Consider the following 24923-nt stretch of genomic DNA (forward strand, 5'->3'; position numbering starts at 1 on the left):
TTCCTCCCTCTGCATCAAACACGTAGGCACTCATTTACTGTGGAGTCAAGGTTCAAGTTCACACTTCCACAGCTTTACAAAGATGCCTTGGCAATTCTGCCATAGCATCCACGAGCAGCTTTTCAAATTGCTCCTTTTCTACTTCTCTGTGACTATAAAGGAAAAGCATTGAGACAGAAACAGCCTGGAAGGCACCAGCACTATTGTTAGTCTGAGGAGGGTTCCTCATGCCATGGACCAACACCTCCCCTAAGCACCAAAGAGCCTCCCTCCTCCTCTTCCTGTCTTATTTACAACATGGAGACCCAGAACATGAAACTACTGAACTACTTTGGGAAGAGCTGCTCAAATAAGGGCCACAGCAGTTCTGGGGACTGCATGTCAGTGTTCCTGGGTGCTTTCATAGGAATAACCTGGAGTGGAGATGAGGGAGAGCCCAAAGGGTTAATGCAGCAGGACAAACAGGCTGTCACAGCTGACACCCCAGCATCTCAGCCCATGCAATCTGAGTAGCTGGCATGACTGCAGCCGCACTTCCAGCTGCAATTCCACTAGGCAGTGTGACCACGGAGCAATTCAAGGCAGCTGCCAAGGCCCCTTGGTATTGATACCAAGTGATTATTCAAGGTTTCCATGCAACAGTTGAATTTTTCAAATGATAGGACCAAAAAGAAAAGAGCCCCGAGGGTGAGAGCAGTCTCCAATTCATGGCTCAGGGTGCTCTCAAGTGGACAAGCTGCTCCCTCATTTCCTTAGAGACCATATTTTCCTCTCAAATGATTATGAACTCCCTCAAGCCAGTTTAACAAGCCTCATGCAATGTGACAGAGAAGGAATCAATAGCAAGTTTCTTTCAGAGGGTCTTCTGAAGGGCACCTACAGCAGTGTATGCACAAGTGTATGGTGTCGGGAGTGAGCGTATACAAGGACAGCCTCAATGCAGGTACAAAACATGCAGTTAGAAGCTACTCATAACCATGCACACACAAACCAGAGCTGCTTCTCTGCCAGGTTTTCAGTGATGCACTCTCAATCCCGGCCAGTGCGGGCTAATATGCATTAAGAAGTCAGCAGTGTCAGGTGCCAGCAGGCTGCAGGAGTGTTTGTTACATCCATTTACTTTAGAAAGACTTAATTGCCTTGAAAATAAGCCACTTGAAGCAGGCTCCCAAAGTTCTTTCTGAGTATCCACAGGGTACACACAGGCAGCTGGCAGCACTTCCAGGCTTTTTCACCCTGCCAGGACCATGCTAGATGGCCACTTCTGACAGCTTTGATTGACAATGGTACAAACTGTGATGTGCCACACACATATGAGACATGAACCCAGAATTAAAGCTGTGTGTAGTAACCACTGCTTGTTAAATGAAAGCTTTTGCTTTTCTGCTTGCTGTTTCAATATCAGAGGAAAGGCTTCCTGCTGTCTCATATAAAACCTTTCCACATTTTATCTCATTCCTAATGAAAAGAATAGGTAGAAAATTTGATGGGGGTCTCTAAATACAAGCGTCTGCTTAAGCTTTTCCAGCTATGAAGTGGAGAAACATAACAAAAGGATGTCTTCATAACCTGATTGACAGTAGAAACACATCAAAGTGCACTCCCAGCCGCAGAGAGGAGCTCAAACCAGCAGTGATTTTCCTATCAATATGCAGTGGAAGGACAGGGGTTGATTACTGTCCTGATCCTGTCTGTGGTTTGAAGGGCTGGATGTGAAATTCAGTGCCAGTGAATCCATAGCGTAGGCAGGACTCCTTGCTGTAGCTGTAGGACTAAACTCCCTCCTCGTTTCTCTTGCCTGAACACCAGTAGGGCTGTGTGTCTCACTGGTAATTACTTGTAATTACTGCTACAGGTAATTAGATGTAATTTCAGATTTGGCCAGTGCTAAGTTAACTGCAGACATATATCAGAAAAGCCCTTATACATGGGTTTCTCAGCTGAAAAGGAAGCAAAAAGTAATGTTCCCTTGTGCAACAAGAGGGATAGGATTATTTTATTAAGTGCATGTGGTATTTCTATAACCTAATGGCAATATTCAGTGCAGCTGGGTAGCGCTGCTGTGCTGTGGCCGCCAAATGCAATGAATATCAATAGACTTGGATGCTGTATTAATAAAAATAAATCTTATTTATTCAGCAAAATAAAAAAGAAACATTTAGTAAGAAGTGATGCTTCATCCCATGGCAGGAGATATTTCACATATTACTTTCCTAATGATGTTTTTATGTGACATAACGTCGGTAGGAACGAGCTTCTCTTGAGATTTACAAGAATAAGACAAACCCTGAAGTCATTCTGAATTTAATTCTGAAATCTCCATGAAGATGGACAGTTTGGTGGCTTGGGTGACAACCTGCTTACATAGGGTGCTACTCAGAGCATGCAACACAGAGACACCACAAACCCCTCCAAGCAAAGGGTGTTATCACATTCCCATCAATTAACAGGACTATTCATGGAGCTAAAAGGGCTGAGTTGGGGGGGGTTATTATTATTCACACGGTTACACTTACATACATCATAGGTAATGACAACGCAGGAGTTGAATGGTGACATTTATCATGCAAACAGGTCCATTCCTTGCTCCTCACTCTTCAGATTTATTAAATAGATTTATCTAACAAGAGTCTTTACATTTCCTTTTGTTCCCCCTCAATTTAAGCGTTGTGACATCCTGCACATTACTCTGATGTAGTGGCTAATCTCAGCTGTGTTGGGAGGGAAGAAGGCAATAAAACCCTACAGTTCCTCAGTCCACGACAAGCACTGCTGGAACTGAGTGATGTATTCGGCCCACATAGGTGTCAATAAGCAAGTCAAAATAGGGGGTTGTTGTTTCTCTTTCTCCTTTACTATTTGAAGCTCATGCTGGCAGCTATCCTAGAAGAGAGGTTTTTCAGGTACTTTTGTGCAATTTAAACTGAGTGGTAATGCCGCTTTATTTATTAGACTATTTAATAGCCAAAATCAAGTCTTATTAACACGTTAGAAAAGGTTTGGGAAATCTGTAGAAGAGTTACAAGTGCAAAAGAATGTTCTTTGGTTTAAATCCTGCTGCAGAACCTTCTTGGATATTTTTACCTAAGAAGTTGCAAAGCCATCATTCCAAATCATTGACTTATAAGCAAAATCACACCCCAGGTAGGTTATCTTAATAGGCTTCCACTTGCCATCAGTCTTTTTCACCGCAATCACAGTGCACATGTTCATGAAATCTGTGCAGGATTGGGCTCTGGTTGTTTTCTGTGCTCTCAAACTGGACCACCCTTTCCATGTTGGATCATTATCCTTCCATAGCCAAGTAAAATTCTATCTGGAAAATCTCAAGATGGAAAACAGCCCAAAGAGACTGTTCCTGCCTTATGTTTTATTGTTTTACCCTTATCTTCACATTTCATATGTGCTTGAGAGCGGGCATAACAATCATAACAATGGCAATTGTACTAAAAATAGCTGTAATTTGGTTTTGAGCTGGAATGAATTCATAACTAGAGAAAGGAAAGAAGCAGGGAATAGAACGGTCGGTCGATGTTTCTTGGTGACATTATCTGTGCCAAAGAAACATTTGTCACACATTGCAGAGATGGGAAGAGAGCTATGCACCTATCCCAAATTCCGGGAACCAAGCAAACTGGACATGCTTGGGAATGGCATGTATTTATGTGCTTGCTAAGAAAGGCAAATGTTTGTGGCTCCCCTTCATTCCTATTGAAAGCCAGATTGTCCTGTACTGCAGCCTCCACTCATGCAGGGTTTTGCTGCTGTTTGTACATCTTAATGATAACTCCTGATTTAGGGTAAATTATAGTGAAAACAGAAGCACTTTTTGTGCCTTTTCGGTGATAGCAATTCTGATCCCAGGCGAAGCTGCCACACTTCAGAGTGTGAACATGCATGTTGGGTATATTAAGACCATGGGAGGCATTAGTCTCCTAGCCCTGACGCCAATGGATGAAATATGTTACTGACACTGCTCCCAAGGCTGAGCGCACAACATGCAACACGCACCCTTCCAGACCCGCTGCAGAACAGCCATTAACACCAATCACTATCAGTATATACAGAAAAGCAGATTAATATTCTTATTAGATGCTGTAACACAGCATCTCTATAATGGGAACCTCATTGCCCACTGGCTCATGTTTACCAGGAAATAATGGTGCTTATCAGAAGAGACCATTTTCCCCTTAACAGGAAAAGCAAATGATTTAAGCTGTGTTTGCTTTATAGTTCATTCCCTTCCCTCTGTCCTTTGCACATTTAAAGGCCTGTTACCTTCTCCTTGATGCAAGGGGGTTATGCGTGTAGCTGCCATTAATGGTAATGAAAATGGCTCCTGTTAATCTCCCTGTGCTGATAGTAAGATAATAGCCTAATTAATAAGAGCGAAGCTCAGACTAGGAGTTGCACTGAAATGAGCAGAATATTGTCTCTGTGGGATTCGTATGTAAACACTAAAGCCTTGTTCTGTGTCTCAGTTGATGACTAAAAAGATACTAGCGTTAGAACAAATGTGCTCTCTCGGTGTATGCCACCAAGCTCTGTAGAGCAGCTCCGGGTCCCCTTTCCAGCCGGTTCACCCCATCGGGGCGCATCCCTGGGGAATGATGGATGGGTGTTGTCCCTGGAATAGGCTATGGCTTCAGAGCAGTGCCCAACTGGCTTGCTCAGAGTCAAAGCAGCCCATGGCCTCGGCTGCAAACCCCATCAGCTCATGGGAAGAACTGACTGGAAAAGACCCCATAATTTGATATAATTCACCTTTATGGGCAACCTTCGTTCAGAGCTAAAACAGTGATTTTTACATTGGCCTGTAGGGACAGGCCAAGGGGAATGGCTTTAACCTGTCAGAGGGGAGGTCGAGATGAGCTCTTAGGCAGAAGCTCTTCCCTGTGAGGGTGCTGAGGCGCTGGCACAGGGTGCCCAGAGAAGCTGTGGCTGCCCCATCGCTGGCAGTGTTCAAGGCCAGGTTGGACACAGGGGCTTGGAGCAAGCTGCTCCAGTGGAAGGAGCCCGGGCCGGGCCGCATACGGTTAAAGACGGCACCCATAATGCTCAGCGGCCCTGCAACGTCTCCGGCCGCGGCTGCGCCGTGAGGCGCGGGGCGGAACCGGGGTCGGAGCCGGCGGCACCGCGTCAGGACCGAGGGTGCGTTCCTGGGCCCCGCCGCTCCCTTGGGGTGGTTTCGGGGCGAGTTTCCTCCGCGCCAGCTCCGCCTCAGCGCCGGGCCTGCTTGGGCCGGGGCCCCGCGGGCTGTCACACGGGACGGGCCCAGGGGGAGGCGGGAGCTGCCGGTGCCTGGCTGGCGGGGCGGGGCGAGGCCCGAGCGGCTCTACCGCGGCCTTTCCCCCCAGTCCCATTCTGTCTATCTCTGTATTTGCTGTTCTGTAGAAGCAGAGGCCGGTGTGCTCGCCGGGCTACCGGCCATGTGCTGAGGGAGGCCCCCAGGACTCGGCTCGGATCCCGGTGTCGCGGGTGTGCGTGAAGAAACATCCCTTCTCTGCTCCCCGTGAGACTGTCGGTAAGGCGGCTGTGCTTCTTAGTGTCCAAACCTGCATGGCTATGAAAGCATACAATGGTCTCTGATGTGTATTTGAGCTTGGGTGGAGTTGAGTGGTAGCTTTTGGGTCGAGGCCTCTGTGGCCTTTCTTTGCTGTGGTGAGGCGCAGAGGGAGCCTTGAGGACCACGAAGCCACAGGGACCACGTCACCCACTTCATCTTCATCTATTGAATGCAGAGCTTTTTACAGGTTGGCTGCGTGAAGCTCCTGCCGAGTGAGTTTCCTGTTGAAGCAGAGGAGCGAAGTCCTTTTCTAGCTTATTTCCACTTAAGAGTGCCACTTCTGCCTTTTTGCTTGCTTTTAGCATTCCTAACATGGAAACTCATACTGAGCACGTCTAGTTTTTTGTCTGGAAACTGATTGTTGAGGAAGTAGGAGTGTGAGATGGCAGTTTCCACCGGTGTGATGTGTGAAGCTGCAAGTTTCCACCTAGGAACACTTTAAAATGTTTATATCATATTTTAAAATATTGATATTCTTCAATGGAAACTTCTCCCTAAACTGAACATTTTCTTTGCTATTGATGTCCATTTACACCACATTTACTCCTGAAACTTAAACAGCACAGTGGCTGTGTGCCCAGTCAGCTGCAAGGCCTCAGATTTTGGGTGGTAAACTGTGATAAATTGATCACTTAAAAGTTTGTGGGCAAATACAGTTGAAAATACACTTTGCACCTCTAAAGAAACCTGTTGGAAAGGTTAGAGTGTGACTTTGTCCTCCCTTTCCTTCATTTCCACATGCTTTGGTGGAGGAGAGAAGGATGAGAAGCTGGTGGCTGTAGGTACCCCCTCCTTTTCCTGAATGATGTGCGGGTGAAGCTCTGCCTTCCCACCAGACAGATGTGGTTTGCTCAGGGACCTTGTTCCGTCTGGAATGGGTTTTGTGTTCAGTTGGCTAATGTCTTTCTTGTAAAAAGCTGTATAAGATAAGCAGTTACTGCAGACCCAAAGGCAATCGCTTCCTCTGTCAGTTTGAAGTCGAACATGTGGAACTTGGGGTGTCTGTAAGCATTGAAGTGATGTGGGTATTGGCTGTTATAGGATGGAATTTCTGGCTCATGCAGAATTGGAGTGGAAAAGGCTTTCCTGTTCAGTTGTAGCCATGATCTTGTGCCAATGAGGCTGGAAGGCCTTTGCATATGGCCTGCCTCCATTATCCTGAATGCAAACCTGTGGAAAAGGAGGAAGAATGGTAAAGATAGCGGGAAGGGGAGTGAGCAGCCAGCCAAAGAGAGGGACTTTGTAACTTGGCTGTAGCTTACAAGTTGCTGGAGAAACAGCCCTGAGGAAGGGGAGTTGGCATGCAAAGAGAATGCAACAAATGTGGCAAAGAGGAGGGTCCAAAGTGTGCGCAGTTGTGTCTCTGGCTGCTACTGCTGAGTTATTTCCTTCATTTCTGTACTGCTGGGGAAGATTTTTCCCTTATATTGACAGTGACAAATACAGGAGTAGAAGATGTGGCCATCGATTAATGTGAATGTGTCTGTGGTCTTTGTAGGGTATGAGCAAACACATTTTATGTGTAGTGTGATCTCCCTCCTTATATGCACATGAAAAAGTTATGTAAGATTAAATGTAAGTCTTGGAATGCTATGGGAGGAAGTGATATATGATACAAAATGTTTCTTGCCACACTTTTGTTTCCCTTTTCTGGAAGTTGCCCAAATTCCATTTGATTACTGATAAAAATAATTCTGTTGAATTTTAATGTGATGCAGGATGACTGGAAGGTTTTACTCGCCTTTAATTACAGTAACCTTTTCACTCTATGCCACTTACCTGTTTCTGTCTAACACAAATGAACTAAGATTGAAAGGAAGCATATTCTAAACATCAGTGAAAACACTATCTCTTAAATAATACAGAATGAAGTAGTTGTCAGCAAGGTTTTCAGGATGGAGGAAGTGCTTTGTATAAAAAGCAGCAAATAACTTTAGCTTCTAACAGTGGTAAAACATAGGTACAGTGATGATTCCTTTTTGAATCACATTGGCTGAGCTGGTGGTACATATAATTTTCTTTATGTACTGCTGTGGTTGTGGTTACTGGGAATTCTGCTTTAGAATTGTCAAAGAGTTGGTCACATTCCTACAAATGGAATGTTTTCTCATTTGTAGCAATTTTCTTCCTAAATCAGCCTTCCTTTTCTAATTAAAGGTATGTTCTCCCACCATCCCCTGCTGGGTTACAGCAGTTGTATGCAATGCTTAATCACTTACCTCCAAAAATTATTGCAAGATTATGAATCCTATTGATAACTGAAAGACTCATGACTGTTTAGTCAAACAGCACAGTGAGCAAGTGTTAAAGGCTTTTAGAAAGGCATTTCTGCCTCTCAGAACAGTATTTGTTGTAAACGTCAACCTGCTATTTTTTGTTCAGTACCTTGACTGGTGAATAAGCTGACATTTAGTAGTTGGTGCTGTTTCTAGTCAGCTGGGAGACTTCTATGTCTTAGAAGTGTGTATTCTGGAGTAGAAATGAAGAGGTGGACTGGAAGTAAAAAGGAAGAAGGTACTTATTTCAAATTAATCTAAATACTGTCCAGTGGAAGGTGTCCCTGCCCATGGCAGGGCATTGGAACTGAATGAGCTTTAAGGTCCCTTCCAACCCAAACAGTCTGTGGATCTGTGATTCCATATTGTACTATCAAATTAGTTGGAAGTATTAATTCATTTCTTATCTGAATTGCAGCCTTATGCTGCACTCTACACTGCATTTCCTTTAATCATGAGTGGTTTGTGTACTTTCAGTTTTTCCAGGCTGTGTGTGAATCACGTTTTTTGTCTCAATGCAGTCTTTTATCTGTGCCTTGACACTGCTGCCTGCTGCTGCCATCCGTGCTTTATAAATTCAGAATAAGATGATGTGTTCTGCCAGTGAGACCTGGCTGCTGGAACTGGAAATCTGTTTTGTGTAAAAGGTCCCAATCATTGCCTTATTTTCTTAGAATTCAATTGATAACTGGATGGGTGTGGGAGCAGCATTAAGTAAGAATCAGTTTTGATACAACACATTCCCTGGAAGAGTTTTTATGTTTATCACCCCCATCCCCTTTTCTGCTAGTTCTTTTTCATAGGGATACACTTTTAAGGCACTGACCATCTTGTCAATGTCAAATCCTTGATGATGACTTAGTTGTTTGGGTTTCTTTTTCTCCCTTTGTAGAATCATGGCGAGTCCAAGAACAAGGAAAGTTCTGAAGGAAGTCAGAGCACAAGATGAAAACAATGTGAGAAAAGCATAATCTTCTTTACATTTTTTTTATAGATTGAGTTATCTTTTTACCTGCTCCAGATGTATGCTGCAGTCTACTACAGCCATCATCTTGGTAACACTAGTATGGCTAACTACTGGTAACAGTTTGGATGTCTCCATTGGTGGTAGTTCCAGTAGCTGTTACTCATTATAAATCACTGTGAATTTGGCACAAGTCATTCAGAAGCTCTAGTAATACTGTAACCCCTGGAGTCTGTTGAACAAGTGACGCCTTGGGCACAGCTTAATTAAAATGGTCTATTTCAAGTAGTTGGTTATATACTTCCTTAAATGTGATAGCCCATGGGCAGGTTCAGTTTTAGTTATATCAATGCATTAAACATTAAATGATGATTCCAGTCATAGGAACTTTCTTGCTCTGTATGAGCAATAGAGCTATTTTTAAGAAAAACCTCTGTTTAGATCTATCATTTACTGCCAAACTGCAGCATGACTGAATAAATGTTCTGAACTTTAAATGTGGCATCTTTATTTTGCCAAGGAAACCTCAAGAATTCAGTTTGGTTGCATTCTCCTTCTTCAAGACAATATGGAAATGAAATCTAGTTGAATTCTTTGCTCCTTCACTTTGCTCATCTGTATTTCCTCACTGGTTTTTTGGTATTGGCACAGTATTTTTTATAATTCAAGTCAGGCAAGTTAATGAGTATTTCTATGCAGCATAAATAAGTACTTGAAGGAAGCTTATGCTGTCAGGGAAAGTGGTTCCACGCACTACAAACTCTCCTTTCTGAAATGATTTTCTGTGTGTAATACTTCCATGATTTGACTTTTTGAGCTGCACTGTGTGAACTTCACATGGAGGAGTTGATGGGTGAGTGTTAGAGGTAACTATTTTCTCTCTCACAGGTCTGTTTCGAGTGTGGTGCCTTTAACCCCCAGTGGGTGAGTGTGACCTATGGAATTTGGATCTGTCTGGAGTGCTCAGGAAAACACCGAGGCTTGGGAGTTCACCTCAGGTGAGCCTTTCAACCAGACATGGACTGACTTGTGTTCGCTCAGGATGCACTACGGCTGTGAACAGAAAGAGTATAGGATGTCTGAAATCCAACATTTCACTGGCAGTTTTGTTTCAAGCTCCTCTCCAAAGCAAGTTTTACTCTCAGTCCCTTGTCTATAATCAGCTGGGGTGTGTACTCCACCACTGCAGCTATGTCATGCCCTGTTCTAGAAAGCAGTGTCTCTAGCTTCAGCTTGAGGTTTGGTAATAGTGCACTAGTCCTTGTACTCTATTCTTTTAATCTTGTATAATCTTTATTGATTAAAACTGAAGCAGTGTTAGAGCTACTTGGGAGTTGAGTACAAGAAGTCACAGTATGCTTATAGGATGGGTCTGTAAGGGTATACAAGTGTGTAATATTAGGTGAGATGGGAATCTGTGGAATAAGAACTGTTGATGTGTTGCAGACTCACAGTGTATAGACACAATAGGGCAGAGCATGGGGTAGTTACTCAAATGAGAAAGGGAAAGAAAATCCAAGAGAGAAATCACTAAAGCAAGAGGGCTGTGCTTTGCTTTCAGAAGTACGTGCTTTGCTTTTCAAGGGGGGATTTGAAGCTCATTAGTAAGTAGAAAATGCTCAGGAAATGAGAGTTTGGAACTATTCCATATGTTTCATGAAAGAAAAAATGGAATTGCTGAGACAAGGATATTCTAAAGGTGTTTCTTTAGTGACTACAAGAAAGAAATTGATCAAGATAAAAGTGTTAAAAGAGTCTTCTTCAGGATGATGTCTCACTTCTACCACTGCCTCCTGACTTTTCAGTTTTGTACGTTCTGTAACCATGGACAAGTGGAAAGATATTGAGCTGGAGAAGATGAAGGCTGGAGGTAATAGCAAATTCCGAGAGTTCCTGGAGTCTCAGGATGACTATGATCCCTGCTGGACAATGCAAGAGAAGTACAACAGCAAAGCTGCAGCTCTCTTTAGGGATCAGGTAAGTCCAGTCGTGCACATGTCCTCATTCCCTGCTCTCTGCAAATATCCAAGTACTTTGTAAGCACTTGTTTTTGAAGAGGGAGGAGGGAAAGTAGCAGCCTCCTGAACCTCTGCAGTGGTTCTTGAAATGGAGAAGTCTTGGAGTGCTTCTTTCCAGCTCATGTTAAGAACTTCATTTAGAAACTTTCTTTTCTGCATTTAGCTGAGGCTGTTCAGTTTTTCACTGCTGCAGCTTGCTGCAGTGAATCCAACCCCCAGCAGAGAGTTTGCTACTTGAGCAGTAGGGCTTTATCTGAAGTGGCTGCTGATAAATCTTTTGTGCGTGTAGTAACAAAATGGTAAATGTAGTAACAAACTTGGCAAACACCGGCGGGCCCATAACCAGATAAATCAGTAATCGTAATGGAATTATCATTTTGTAGAGGTTTGGAATTTCCAAAACCAAAATCAAAACCAGCTTACAAATAGACCTACAAAGATAACTCTATTTTTATGCTGACCCTGCCATGAAAGTGGTACATTCTGTGCTTGCTGGGGTACCCCTGCAGCTTTGAAGCTGTGTGTGTTGTCTCTTTGCATCTTTAAAAGTTCCTATGAATAGGAGACAAATGGTTGGCTGAAGTGGAGTAGCTTGATGAAAGCCAAGAATTCCTAAGTTGTGTGCTGTAGGCTGTTTAGTATGTAAAAAGAGGAACTGTAGAGTTTTTGTGGCAAGGCCTTTGGAAGTTTATATGAACTTGCTGAAGTTATAACTGGGATTGGAGAAGCAGTATGGGCTGAAGAGATGAAGTTCAGGGCCTTTCTTTAAAGGAGGCAGTGAGAACACTTGAATATGTGTATGTGTTTTAGCTGACCTATGCTGGAGTAAATCCACCGCTTCCAATTATTATTCTGTGATTAGTGCTTACCTCTCTTTATTCATCTAATCTCTCCTCTTCAAACCACATTTGTTTGAAGAAGTTGCCTGAAATAAAATCAGTGTTTAATTCAACATTTCTAGAGATTCAGAAGCAAATTGGTTTCTTGTGAAAACGAATGGATCTATGGCAGGAGATGTAAAAAAGGACTTGTCGTTGTCTGCTTTCCAGGACCAGTGTATAACTTGTATGGAAACTCTGACCTAGCATTCTTGATCATTTTCCTACCTATTCTAGGTAGCTACAGTAGCTGAAGGCAAGGAATGGTCGATTGAAACTTCTCCTGCAAGGAACTGGACCCCACCTCAGCCTAAAACATCTCTTTCTCCTTCTCATCGGTGTGTATTCTTGTTATCTCGTATTGACATAGCCACAGCAGGATCAAAATGATTCTGATGTTTGAATGTCTGCTGGTTTTATTTGGTTGATGGTGTTGTCTGAACAAGCATTTCTTCTGCTGAAGTTAAGGAATATGAGGTATCAGAGCTTTCCTTATGCTGCTAATTACTGATGAGAGCATCAAAGCTGGACCACAGCTCTTTTGTTGTTCTGCTTTTGCATGTATCACAGTATCACAGTATCACAGTATGTTAGAGATTGGAAGGATAGTGTTTGTTATTCGCTGTACTAAAGAATCAAGTTAACATAAGCCAATTGTAAATCAAGACAGCAAGTGCTTCATGCCTGGCCATCATCCGGCAAGTCCAAGGACTGGCTGTAGTCTTGAGTGGCATTGTCTGTGTCCAGGTTTACTGTTGCTTTGTTCATGCAATACTCCAATGGCTTTTACTGGTTGCATTAGAGTTTCCCTACTTGATAGATGAAACAAATAATAAGTTTTGCACCTGAATGATGATGATCTGTGTCAGGCTGCACTACTGAGCTAGGGAGTATTGCTTTACTCAGTTTGATTCTTAAATCTTTCCTTTCAGTAGTTATGCTGGACAATCTCAGACTGCAACTGCCTCTTCTGACAAGGCTTTTGAAGACTGGTTAAATGATGATGTCAGTTCCTACCAAGGGTAATGCAATATTTATTCACTTTTTGAGTGCCTGGCCCTACAGCGTAACAAAGTTATGAATGTTGTACTACAGCTACACAGCTGTGATCCTGATTCACTAGTTAACACGTGTTTGCTATTAAAAATATGTTGATAATATATGATAAAGTATAAGAAGAAGGAAAGTGTCTCTTAATGCATTTGTATAACAAGGATGTTCTAATAGCATTGAAGAAAGAGCTTGTAACTCAAAATATTACTGTGGTGGGCTCCAAACTAGGGAATTCTTAGTGTATATAGTATATTATTGAGTTAAAGAGGAGTATTTGTAAAGCTAACACTGTTTTCTTCTTTCTTTCCTTTTCCCATTTTCGTGTATCACTTTATTAGGATTTACTCAGAGTTCTGATATTAAACCTGGGGAATTATTGAGCCACATTAACTTGCTTAGGCGACAGTTTAATTGGCAAGGATTCCCAGTGGATCCTTCTTGTTGTTACACCTTTGAAGTGAGTGGGTTTGTATTTTGGGTGCTAGGTACTATAAGACTTCTTTTTTCCAGGTGTATTTTAAAGCCTGTTAAACGATTGCCATTCTTTCATGCTTTTCAGTTTTCTTTTAAGGGTTTTAATGAAGACATGCTAATACAGACATTGTTTATTCATTTCCTTGTGCTAGTGGCCAAGAGAATCGCTACGTCGGGTTTGGCAACACAGTAAACCCTCCAAAAAAAGAGGATGACTTCCTGAATAATGCTATGTCCTCACTGTACTCGGTAAGGAATTGCTTTAAGTGACCTCAGTTATTATTTTGTTCTATTCCCTGTTATGGGAGAATATAAATGGAGAAGAGAAACTGAAGGCTGCAAGTAGATACGAAGAGATGCAGAGTATTGGTTGTATTCTCAAAGAGCGAGGATGATACTGGTGGACTTTAAAAGGCAAAATGAAGGGAGAAACTTGAGCAAACCTTAGGAATTGTGTCTGGTATTAGTTATAGAAATAAATAAATGAGGCTATAGAAATGGATTAAGAACTAATACTCAAAAAGGCTTGGAGAGATAAAAGTAATTACCTGTTGGGTATAGCAGTTAGGCCGGCAATGGTCTAAATAGATTAGCCATATTAGGTATGTTCAGTGGAAAACAACTGAAATGTGTGTGTAGAGGGGTGCCAAGAACCCTGAGCAATGATGAAAACATTTGAAATGCCTGTGACAGCATGTGAAGAGGTAACAGCATATGGTTGAACAGTTGTCGTGATTGAAGTAGAGAGAGTGAAAGATGCATTGTTGAAGGAAAATGAGGATAAAGTCAGAGGGAGTCGGGGACATACTGGGGCTTTGAAAGGCTGCAGAGTGGCAGTGCTGACCAGTATTTGGGATTTGGAGTCACTTTGGAGTACAGTAACTTCTGCCGGGGTTTTTGGCCAGTAGATTTCTGTGGAGCCTCATCTGTCTAAATACCTACACTAGGTTCTATTGTTGCTTTAAAAATACAGTAATTTCACAAGAACACAATAAACAAAGATAATGCCTGAGCCTTTGACCAGTATTCAGGGTGATCCCATAGGGTGCTTTGTACTGGTCTGCTGAATATTTTCTAGTTATGTCATAGATTGTAGACCAGAGAATTCAGATTAGAAACCACATCTATAACATATCTCAACTGTGCTAAGACAGCAAAGGAGAGATGTCACTGTTATCCCAGTTACTGTCAACTGTTATTTGAACACAGAATCTCCTTGAAACTTACGATTCAAATGCCCTCTTGTGACCACAGGTACATATTACAGTGCGATTTTAAAGCCTTGATTATAGTGAGGCTGAATATTTTTCACGTAGCCGTTTATAGAAGAGTATCATCTGAAGCACTCAGATCTGTTCAAATTGCAGTTGATTTGCACAAATAATGGAGGTTCATTGCTGTATCACAGTTAAGTGAGAGTATAATTTTTGCTGTTCCTAGTGAGTAGTTCTTGTGACTATAGGACAAGCTGTATTGCAGAACATTTTGACTTAATTCAACATGTAATACTGAGCACCTGGTTATTCACTACATTATATATATTATATATATGTATATATATTTAAGTTATATGTATAACAACATTCTCGCTTTCTTTAAAGGGATGGAGCAGTTTTACAACTGGAGCAAGCAAAATTGCCTCTGCTGCTAAAGAGGGTGTAAGTAAACAGTGTATTTCAGTGTAATCCTTGTAAACTCAGAGGTTCTGTTAGTGTTTTAGTACTGATGTGTCTTTAAAAGTACTATTGGTGCAAACTGAATTCTGCTGTTCGTATAACTTTGCCTGTGGCATATGAAATAGATGCATATTGAGTGCAGATCTTTGCCTTGACTGTTTCTCATGCTTCTGGATGGATATTTGTGTTAATTCATCCTCTGGATGATAGTAGAAAGAGATGTGTAGTCTGTGTTGAAGAGCTTTTCTTCCCTCTGTTGTAAGTTGAGAAAGACCCATGCTTCCCCAGAGCAATCTGGAATGTCAGAGGTTGTCATATGGATCTCCTCTGTTTGCTGTGAAATTCTGGCAAAGCTCCATTCATCTTGGAGAGGATCATGCAGCATTTCTACATGTGTGTATTTAAAAAGCAGGGGGTTTATTCCTAGTAAACTTGAATATATTTTCTCCTTTTCACAGGCGACCAGATTTGGATCTCAAGCAAGTCAAAAGGTGATCATAGATTTTGCTCTTTCTTATTGACTGTAACTGGCTTTAAATGTCATGTACTTGCCTGCGCTGATTGATTTAGATTCGATCCTGAACAGACCAGTGTGTTTTTCCTTTGTAGTGTACAGTAATTTTAGGCTCTTGCTTTGATTTCCATGGGAATTGCATGGGAGCTGCAGTGATCAAATTAAGCAAGAAATAAACAGTGCTGCTCTGCTGTGTGTAACTGTTGGGTGTACTGGAGAGGCAGTACAATGAAATGCTATAATTCCTGCATGCTTGCAAGCTTCAAATACCCTTATTTTATGTTTGTGAACCTTAAATGTTCCCTAACTTGAAGTAGGTTTCTTGGTGATACAATGCAAGCCATTGCTAAAGTCTAATAAGGTATGACAAATATGAACTGCTTAATATTGTTATGAAATCAACTTGTAGAGCATTAGCCTGGCATGTTTTCTGCTCTGTGTAGGATGGTATTGCTTAAAACCAGTGTGAAATGCAGGTATTGGTGCTCAGAGAGGTGTTTGCAGTATTGTATTAATACTCCAGATAGCAAAGTTGGATGTTTTGCAACAAAACTGTTTTGTGAAAACACCCAGACTTGCCACTTGGAAGCTTTAAAGTATTTGCTGCTTGGCTTATGTAAAAAACCAAGTGTTATACAGATCTTCCTCTTTCACTCCTTCCAGCAGCTTCCCTTTTAGCCAACTCTTCTTTCTTTAGTATTATGAGCAAATGTAAATACAATAGCAGTTGTAAAAGCACATCACATGTACCGACAAGGACCACAGTGACATGGTGCTCTAGACCCTAAGCTAATGCCTAAACGTTGTTCCTGAAACATCTGATCCTTTGCCCTGTAGAAGAGATTGAACATCTTTTTGATGTAATACATTGTTTAAAAGTCTGTTGGGTGTCCAGTGAGCAAACCCATTCACTCTGTCTTGTCAGTAGATGTTGAAGTTGGAAAAGGTTTGTGCTACTTAACTTGCCTGGAAAAATGCTGCCAAGTTTTTGCTAAAAGCTGCTTCTACCTTCCTTGCTCTTTCTCTTTTGCTGTCTGGGTAAAGTTTTGGGGCTACAAGCAGCAGCCAGAGCCGGTAACACCCTCACATATATTCTTGTGCATGGACTCCTTGTCACTGTTCGTGCTGAATATGTGCATTTGCTCTTGAGCTGTCTTTTCTTTTTTTGCCTTAAGTCCAGTCTGTTCAGAGCAATGTTGTGTGTTTCATACAGTAATAGTTCTTCAGACTGACTTAAAATAGGCTAAATTGGATAGAGGATTTCAGGATTTCTGTTTGCATGTCACATCCAGGAATGCAGGATACCAAGAACTCTCCTGGGGTGATGTGTGAAGGCAGACTCTTTACTAAGTGCTCCGTTACACAGTGTTTGTAATGGTGGTTAGGATGCTATCCTAAATTCAGTAGTAGTAAAGGTGAAGAAGTGGTACAGATGGAAACACAATTGTACCCAAATTTTTCCATTTATACAATTATGTAGTTCAGTAAATAGGATAGTTTAAGAATTCTTCCCAGTTCTAGCAATGACTCTTCTTAGTCTTGGTATATTACACTCTTTATAACATAAACACTTTGCCAGGTTTAACAGATTGAAGGATTTTTCAAAGGTCAAAAATACCCTTGTTTTTCCTAAGCACTTTCTAGCCTTTCTAGCACTTCCTTTCCAATGAAAACAAGCCTTATGTGATTTGCATTCACATTCCTTACTAGGTGGAAGTGGGGTTACCTTTTGCCTTTGTCTTCTCAAATGACTTTTGAACTGGTAAGGAGTAGAAGTGCTGGAGATAATGCTGGTTGGGTAGAGGGGAGATCCTAGAAGTGCTGTGGCAAAGAGAAAGGCTTCTTAGACACCATGGAGTCTGTGGGGGGAAGATGTTCAAGGTGCTCCATTCCAAGGAAGAACTAGAAGGAAGGCTTACGCACCCTAAGCAATGCGAGCAATAAGATACAAACCCGTAGGAAACAAAACTTCATCAGCCTCTGCTAATGTTTAGGCAAGGATACTGGCCCTTTTGGATCAATTGCGCTAATTCAGAAGGTAAGCACTGTAATATGGCAATTCTGAAGAAAAGTTTACATCAGTCAAGGCTTATTATGGTAGTAGGGAAACAAATGATTTCATATGGAGCATTTGCAAACCCTGCTGTCCTTTTCAATGTACTCAGATGCCTCTGAAGTAGAGTGTCCTTATGCATCTTGTTCTGCACTGCAGTAGATTTCTGAAGTTCATTGTTTTCTCTCCCTGCAACCTGGAGCTTTAAGTAAAGATTACAAAAGTCTTCTGTCACAGCCTTGGCTCTTCTGTACTGCTTAGAAACAATGGGGCTGTTATTAAAGATGATAATACAGCATTACAAGACAGAAGAATGGAGGAAAAATTGGCCAAAAAGATCTAGTTTTTCAAGTAATTCCATTAGTAAGGAAAAATAAGGGTGGATGAAGTCAGTTCTTCCAAATGTTCAGCTGCAGGGATTAGCAAGGGCCCCATCTCTGAGGCTGTTGCTGATGGAACCATTGCTTCTGCTTCCAGTGCAAGGTCAGACTTTGCTTGGGCTCTGGGCATCTCCAGCAACCTATTGCCGTGTACATCTGGTTTTCATGTATTTTCTTTTACTGTTTCCTGCAGCACTGTACTGTGTGTGCTTTTCAGCTCATTCTGCTTGTTTGAATCAAACCTCTTGCAGCCTTCATGTGTTTTTGGAGATACTGCTGAGAAATGAGCCTGCAGAAGGTGTTGGCTGTGGTTTTTGGTGCTTGGTTGGGTTTTTTTTTGTAAGGAAACTATGACTGACTTTGTTTTTGTTTTGCTTTTAAATAGGCATCAGAGTTAGGTCAGACATTAAATGAAAATGTTCTCAAACCTGCACAGGAAAAGGTAACTTTGGAACTAGTAAATTACTTGCAGAACATGGTTATGCTCACTTAGGGAGGGATCTTTTTCCTCCTGCCATGAGTTCCTGGATTGCCAGTGTGTCGTGTTCTTCATGCACCAGCACAGTAGCAAAGAGGAAACAGCAAATAATTCAGTTGTACTGTGGTTGATCAAAGTTGAAAGCCCTTTTAATATCTAAATAAGCATGTATTAAAAAGAAATAGAGGATATAATGGATATAATAGGGTTTTAATCTCTCAAAACTAAATCTTTTTATTTAATAAAATATATTTATGACATGCCACATTTACAGATACCTTTGTGCTGGTGTTTTTATGCTCAGCATTAGTGTAGTGACACCTTCTTCAAACTCTATATACAAGTCCCTTCAAAAACTTCGAAAGACTGAGGTTCACTCCATCATAGATCAATGGACTTCATATGTATTTTCCTTAACTTTATTAGTTTTCCTTTATTTTGAGTCACTTTCAGTTTGGTTTGTTTTGTCTTTACGCTTTCTGTTATAGCTGTTAAGCACAAATAAGTTTGTCTTAAGGTTTCAGTACTACCTTTGGTTTATAACTAATTACTAATACTTTGATTCACATAGGTGAAAGAGGGGAAATTATTTGAGGAGGTCACCGTGGGGGTATCCCAGTTGGCCAGCAAGGTATGAAGTGGCTTCCCTCCTGTTAAGGAGGCCACACACACAAAGCCAGTCTCCATATTCTTAACAATGCAGCCTTAGTGTCTCTGCTTGTGTTAAATACAGATATATTGGAAGTGTAACATTCAGTACTTCCGCTGGGGTGTTACAAAGCTGTTACAGGTATGATGTAGTCCTTGTAGTAGTTTCACCAAGAGCATGATGTGGAATTACAAGACAGCCAATGTCCCAAACACCAACAGAAAATGTCTGCTGGAGAATATGGAGACAGCTTGTGTTGTATTTGTACAGTTACACTTACTAATGTGCTCTACCTTTTTTCTTTGTCATCTTTCGCTGTCATTGCTTGGTAATGGGGTAAGTGCTCTCTCCGACTGTGAGGTACAGAAGTCCTGCACAAGCTAATAGCTGTTTTGGTGACTTGTATGGTGTTACTTAGGAGGGTCTGTACTTCTAACACGTCTAATTAGTAAGTCAGCACTGGAAGCTCTATCTTAGTGCCTTCAATGTTGGAAATATTTGAATACAATAAGTGATGTTACCTCTTCTTTTTAGAGTAACTTTTAGTCTGAATCCTGGGAATCATCCTCTATATCTGTGACTTAGAAGAGTAACTTCATGGCTGTCACTTCAGAATGTGTGTTTCTAATCCAATGCCAGTCCATTATAATAACCCCCAAAGGATTCTCCTAGCAGTCATGTTTATTCTAGAGCTCAGTTTTTGGCCTATTTTACATGGGCAGTGAAACGATACCACTGAAACAGGGTGAAAATGGTTTTGTAGAACAGTAGAAATACACATACTAGTTACATGAATCATAACATAAAAACATTGGTGTTGTCGTTAAGTTTAATTTTATATATGGAGTAATTCCAGCGTTTTTGACAGGGAAGTCTAGGAGAGAATTCTGTTGACTGCTAGTGACAGTGATGGGTGATAAAGCTGAACTTGACCAACTTCTCACATCTTCCAGCATCCCAGTTCTGTCAAATGCATGTTCTTTACGTCAACCACAAAACTGCCCATCAAGAACAGTAGTGACTTGTGAGTGAAATTTACTGGGGCAATGTGTTCTCTTTATCTGAACAAGTGGAGGAATGTGGTGTGGCTTCTGCTGTTGGACTTGGAAGAGGTGTTGGTTCACTGTGAATGAATGGAATGTCCTTTCTCTAGGTTCAGGGAGTTGGGAGTAAGGGATGGCGAGATGTCACCACTTTCTTTTCTGGCAAACCAGATGATAATGCTGACAGGTATTATTACTATTATTATCTGTGTCTCTTTAAACATGTAATTTTATCACCTATGTATTCTCTGCAGTATAGTGATAGCAGGTAATTTTTACATGGGAAGAGGTGATTATGTCTTTGCTAGTGGTCCTTCTGCCTGTGGTATGGGAGGAATTCAATCTAAATTCATAACAAGTGTTAAACTGAGAACCAAATAGTGCCTGGCTTGGTTTTAAAGTTACTCCAAGTGCATATCCCCTTACCCCGGGCTTACTAAGGCTGTTAAAAATCTATGAATTAGAATAAAAGCTTATGCTATTCAGAGCAATATATTTAGTTCCAGTTTTGTTTAAGCAAAGGGCAGGAGCATTACAGTTTGCTTTGTTTGTGGTCATTTATTATGGTTGTCATAACCGACTTATTTCTACCTTCTTGGTGTTCTTCCCCCGTAACAGACCCCCGGAGGGAGGCAGCTACCAGAACAGTGGTGGGGAGAGCTACCAGAACAATGCTGTAGATCAGAGCTTCTGGGAGACCTTCGGCAACTCAGATCCACCAAAAGCTCATAAGTCTCCAAGCAGTGAGAGCTGGACCTATGTGGACAATTCCACAGAGAAGAAGAGCTCCGATAGCTGGGACGTGTGGGGCTCAGGAACAGTCTCCAACAACAAGAACAGTAACAGCGACAGTTGGGAAAACTGGGAAACCAACTGGGAAAATGCAGGAGGAGAGAGCAAGACTAGAAAACCTCCTAAGGCAACGAAAAAGGCATCTTCAGCTGGTGATGGGTGGGATAACCAGAACTGGTAGAACTCTGTTAACCCTGTTTTGCACAGCTAGGAAAGGGAGGCTGTGCTGCCTGATGGAGGGGGAGAAGGTTTTACATGCAGCTGGAGTATTGTGGTTGACCTTTACTGATCTGTTACTTTTGTGCTTCCTGTTCATTCTCCTTTCTTCTATCCTGGTTTAGAAAGACAGAAGTAGCACCTGAATCTTTTAATTGCATAAAGGTGGCTCTCCCTTTTTTAAGCCTAGTGCTGACTGTATCCTCCTTGCACTGTCAAAGCTGGGTACAGTGACTTTCTTAACATGACAGTTCAAAGGGAAGAAAGCAGTGCAAGCACATCTTCATGGCACAGCCTTGCATGTATAGGTTAATAGGTGTTCATCCAGTCCTCATGTAACTTGAGATGACCTGAGGTGTTCAATGCAAAGGAAGGACAGGGTTTGTCTTGGAAAGATATCCATTAAATAACAAACTGCAGTTGGATAGATGTAGTTCAAATGCCTTATGGATTGCTGTGACTGTATTTAGTCTGGCAATTCAAGATGGCCATTAAGATATTTTCTATTGGAGCTTTTGTTTTTAAACTTTGAGGGTTCTTTTTTAGCCTTTTAAATCTTATTTCCTCCCCTTAATAAGGAATCCAGGGCTAGATAATTCCTTGTGTAAACTCATAGTTCTGACCTGAGCTATCAAAGGGATATCCAGAATGGCTCTACCTGCCCTTCTTGCTCAATGGATCAAGACTTTGTGCAGTGCAGCTCTTCTGCACAGACAAAATGCCAGTCTGTGGTGTTCTCCTTCCCCCAGTTTGACTATTTTATATAGTCTGGTTTTTATTCTTGTCTTCCTTCTACCCATCATTTTTATCAGAAGAGATAAAATAGAAATCATTCTGCTGCTCACAGCCTTTTGGACGTCTTTTTGGCAGTTTGGCAATGAAACAGATCTATAGAAAAGATTCCACTAATAAAAAATAGATGGAAAATACGAGGATGTTGAGGAGAGAGACTGACAGCAAGCCCCTTCAAGATGAGTAGATGTCTGGCTTTAATAGTAAAGTTTAAGTTAAGCAGATGTTTTCCAAATGAATCTTTACTGTGTCAGACTATCTCAGTTTCTGTCTCGGATTTCTTCACATTTTCTTCCTGGATCTTCTTAAAGAAACCCTATTTTGGGAACTCTAGAAACTCCTTGTCAGCATTAAGGAATGGGATAGAAGATTCAGTTATGTCTCTGTTTTGACCCCACAAACTGCTTTGCATGACACAGACCATAACTTCTACAGAAGAACTGTGACTCTAAGGACAAAGATGTCCTGTGTATCCCATTTTATTTTTAGGGTGGCTTGTAAATGTACACTCAGCCCAGAAACAAGCAGCTCACTTGGAAACTTCAAATCATGATGTCATTGCATAGTCTGCTTTAATACCAGCATGGAGTTCTCTACTGTGGATCTTGATACATGCCTAAAAAACCTTTTCTTCTCAAAATGAGTTAATTTGTTCAAGCAAACAACTTCAGTTGTCAAAGTTTTCTTAAGTACTGCTTCATCTCTTTTTTTTCTCTTCTTGGATGTTTTTGAGCCTACAGTAATGTGAAGAGATTTAAAAGGAAGGGAAATTATGAATCGCTTCAAAAGTAGCAGATTTTAAAGGCTTCAGTCTAAGTAGGAGTAGCTCTATTTATAGCCTCATTCTGTATTTCTATTAGTAGGATCTTTCAGATGGTGAGCAAAGTATTTTTCTAGTCTTCTCTAGCCCTGTCCTGTGAGACTTGGCATGTCTCTTTATTCCCCTTGCTTCTCCTGACAGCGTGGTCTCTGCAGGACCCGGGCACTACTCCAGGCTGAGCCATCCGAGGCACGTTCTCACCACCACGCTGACCCTTTGGAAGTGAGAGCTCTCCGTTTACAATGCTGCTTGTGGGTACCATTGCAGATGTTTACAGCCTGACTTGGAAAACAAGGCTTTTCTTCTTCTTCCGCTTCCAAGTATACCTTTGTCATAGCTTAACTGCATGTCAGACGTAACCTTGTATTTTGATGCATACACCTCTGTTGCCTACTTGTCATTTGTGTGCTGCCCAGTCCAAAGCTGTAATGCATGTGCTCAGAGCAAGTGCCACACGGGTGGGAAGTGGCACTGCCTGGTCCTTGACCAACGGTTTGTCTTTGTGAAGTGTTGCGGTGATGGCGAAACCTATCCAATGGGTTGCACTGTCTGACTGCTGGTGTCTGTCTGGAGTGATGCGAAGCTGATCCAGCTTCCTGTGTATGACTTTATTACACTTTCATAAACCTCCTGAAATAGCTCGTGGTGGGGTAAGCTTTATTTCAGCCCATTCAATCAACAGTGAATCAGCATTCAATACTGTGATGTGTATGCGTGCGTTCTCCTCAGCTGCGTGGCCTGCCTAAGGGGAAACTGGTTGATTTTCATCACTTGCAGCTGTGATTGGCATGAGCCATTGGTTCCTCTGGTTTTATTTTTGTGTCTCTTGAAATGTTATGTACTGAATTAACTTAAACAGCCAGAGCCCTGCTCAGGCAGAAGCTTTGGGTAATGATTTGTCTTCCAGTTGAGGAGACAGGGGCAGAGCAGTTGCTGTCTCTCTTCTTGCAGTGCTTTAAAGAGGCAACAAAATGCTACAAATCGCAGAAAGGTGGTATTGGAAGATAGTAAAAACCACTATAATGGTATAAAACAGAACTGCAGCTGCAAAACTATTACCCCAACTGGTCTCAGTTTCACAGGCAGATGGGTGGTTTTTTATGACCTATCTGAATATTTTCCTGTGTCTTCCAGAGGAGAGGGTGAAACGAGGCATTTTTGTTTGTAAAGCCTGTTTTACTGGACTTTACTCCCATTTTCTTTCCGGTCCCCCACTGTGTATTACCAATCGTAAGTCCTACAGGCAAATTGCAGTAGGTGAAATGAGCACTGCGACAATCAGACATTGCAGTGTTCGGTTTAGATTCCCTGGTGTTTCAGACTGGTTTATTCCTTAGTATGGCTTCAACTTTGGGAAATACAGAGTGGTTGGATTCCTGCAGGTGGTCTGATATAAGAGAAGCTTCATGCCATTCAAACTAAGTGCTGGTTGCAAAACAGGGAAAGTCTTGGAGAATGTCCCCAAACCAGGAACCTCGTCCCAAGAGTTAGGGATTACTTTAAACTTGTTTCATTTCTCTCTTGAAACCTGTTAAGAATTACTACATTGCAAGAAGTCCTTGGCCAGCTCTCCCTCGTGGTTGAGACCTCCAGGATGATTCTGCTGCTTTGATTTTTATTGATTATTTGATTTTATTGATTATTTGATTTTTATTGTTTTATGGGTTCATAATGTATGTATCAGTGTAATGATCTGTGCAATAATTTAACAAGTGTAGGTAAAACCTTTCTTGCTGAATCCAGGATACATTTAAAGATACAGTTGTCCTCTTGGAGAGCAGGCGTTTCAGTTCTCACCTTGCTTTGGCAGGACTGAAAGAAAGGCTCGAGCAGGGATTTAAACAGGAATCAAGCAACATTTCAATGTCCATTCTTAGGGTTTGACAGTAGTGGTTTTAGTGCCCTCTGGTAGAGCCCTCTGTCATTGTCACACCTGTGGAAGCTTGGTCAGTATGGAGTACTGTATCTTTAATCTTCCTGCTGTGTTTTTGTGACCTTCACAGGAATGGCCATTTCAGTGGACACTATTCATTGTTCTGTAGAGTGGTACCAGACTTCAACTGCAGTGTCAGCTTTTAAAGAGCATTATAATAAAGCAAAGAGAAACGGAGCGCAACAGTGTTCAGCCCTTATTCAGAAGACTTCAGTTAACTTGAAACCCACATGCATTGTTGTAGCTTATGTGGCCTGTTGAATGAAGTAAGTTAGTTCTTGCTGTGGTTAGCAGCACGGAGTAAACTCAAACTCGGAAGCTTCAGAATGAAGAAAGTAGGAAAGTATT

At 41.7% G+C, this 24923-nt stretch overlaps 1 protein-coding gene across 5 annotated transcripts; it reads left to right on the forward strand.

Moving 5' to 3' along the window:
- The first annotated feature begins 5073 nt into the window (after positions 1–5073).
- Positions 5074–24617, forward strand: ARFGAP1 (ARF GTPase activating protein 1). 5 transcript variants are annotated; one of them, XM_080628210.1, is made up of 14 exons: positions 5074–5151; positions 5395–5524; positions 8735–8798; positions 9695–9804; positions 10612–10783; positions 11940–12040; positions 12635–12724; positions 13382–13478; positions 14831–14887; positions 15364–15396; positions 18238–18294; positions 18902–18961; positions 20133–20209; positions 20641–24617. In XM_080628210.1, the coding sequence occupies exons 3-14, from the start codon at positions 8739–8741 to the stop codon at positions 20993–20995; spliced, it is 1269 nt and encodes a 422-aa protein (XP_080484336.1). In that variant the 5' UTR covers positions 5074–5151; positions 5395–5524; positions 8735–8738; the 3' UTR covers positions 20996–24617. The 5 variants fall into 5 exon arrangements, with proteins under 5 accessions (XP_080484336.1, XP_080484338.1, XP_080484339.1 ...); XM_080628212.1 differs by having other exon boundaries at positions 12638–12724; XM_080628211.1 differs by having other exon boundaries at positions 5111–5151; positions 5398–5524.
- The last annotated feature ends 306 nt before the right edge of the window (positions 24618–24923 follow it).

Source organism: Psittacula echo, assembly GCF_963264785.1.
Source record: "Psittacula echo genome assembly, chromosome: 12".
Classification (NCBI taxonomy): domain Eukaryota; kingdom Metazoa; phylum Chordata; class Aves; order Psittaciformes; family Psittacidae; genus Psittacula; species Psittacula echo.

What these genes read in the sequence shown, in the direction of transcription:
- ARFGAP1 (XM_080628210.1), top strand. Translation starts at nt 8,739, where the DNA reads ATGGCGAGTCCAAGAACAAGGAAAGTTCTGAAGGAAGTCAGAGCACAA. An exon ending in GGCTTGGGAGTTCACCTCAG is followed by an intron (nt 9,805 to 10,611) that starts GTGAGCCTTTCA and finishes CTGACTTTTCAG; the next exon opens with TTTTGTACGTTCTGTAACCA. An exon ending in CTATGTCCTCACTGTACTCG is followed by an intron (nt 13,479 to 14,830) that starts GTAAGGAATTGC and finishes CTTTCTTTAAAG; the next exon opens with GGATGGAGCAGTTTTACAAC.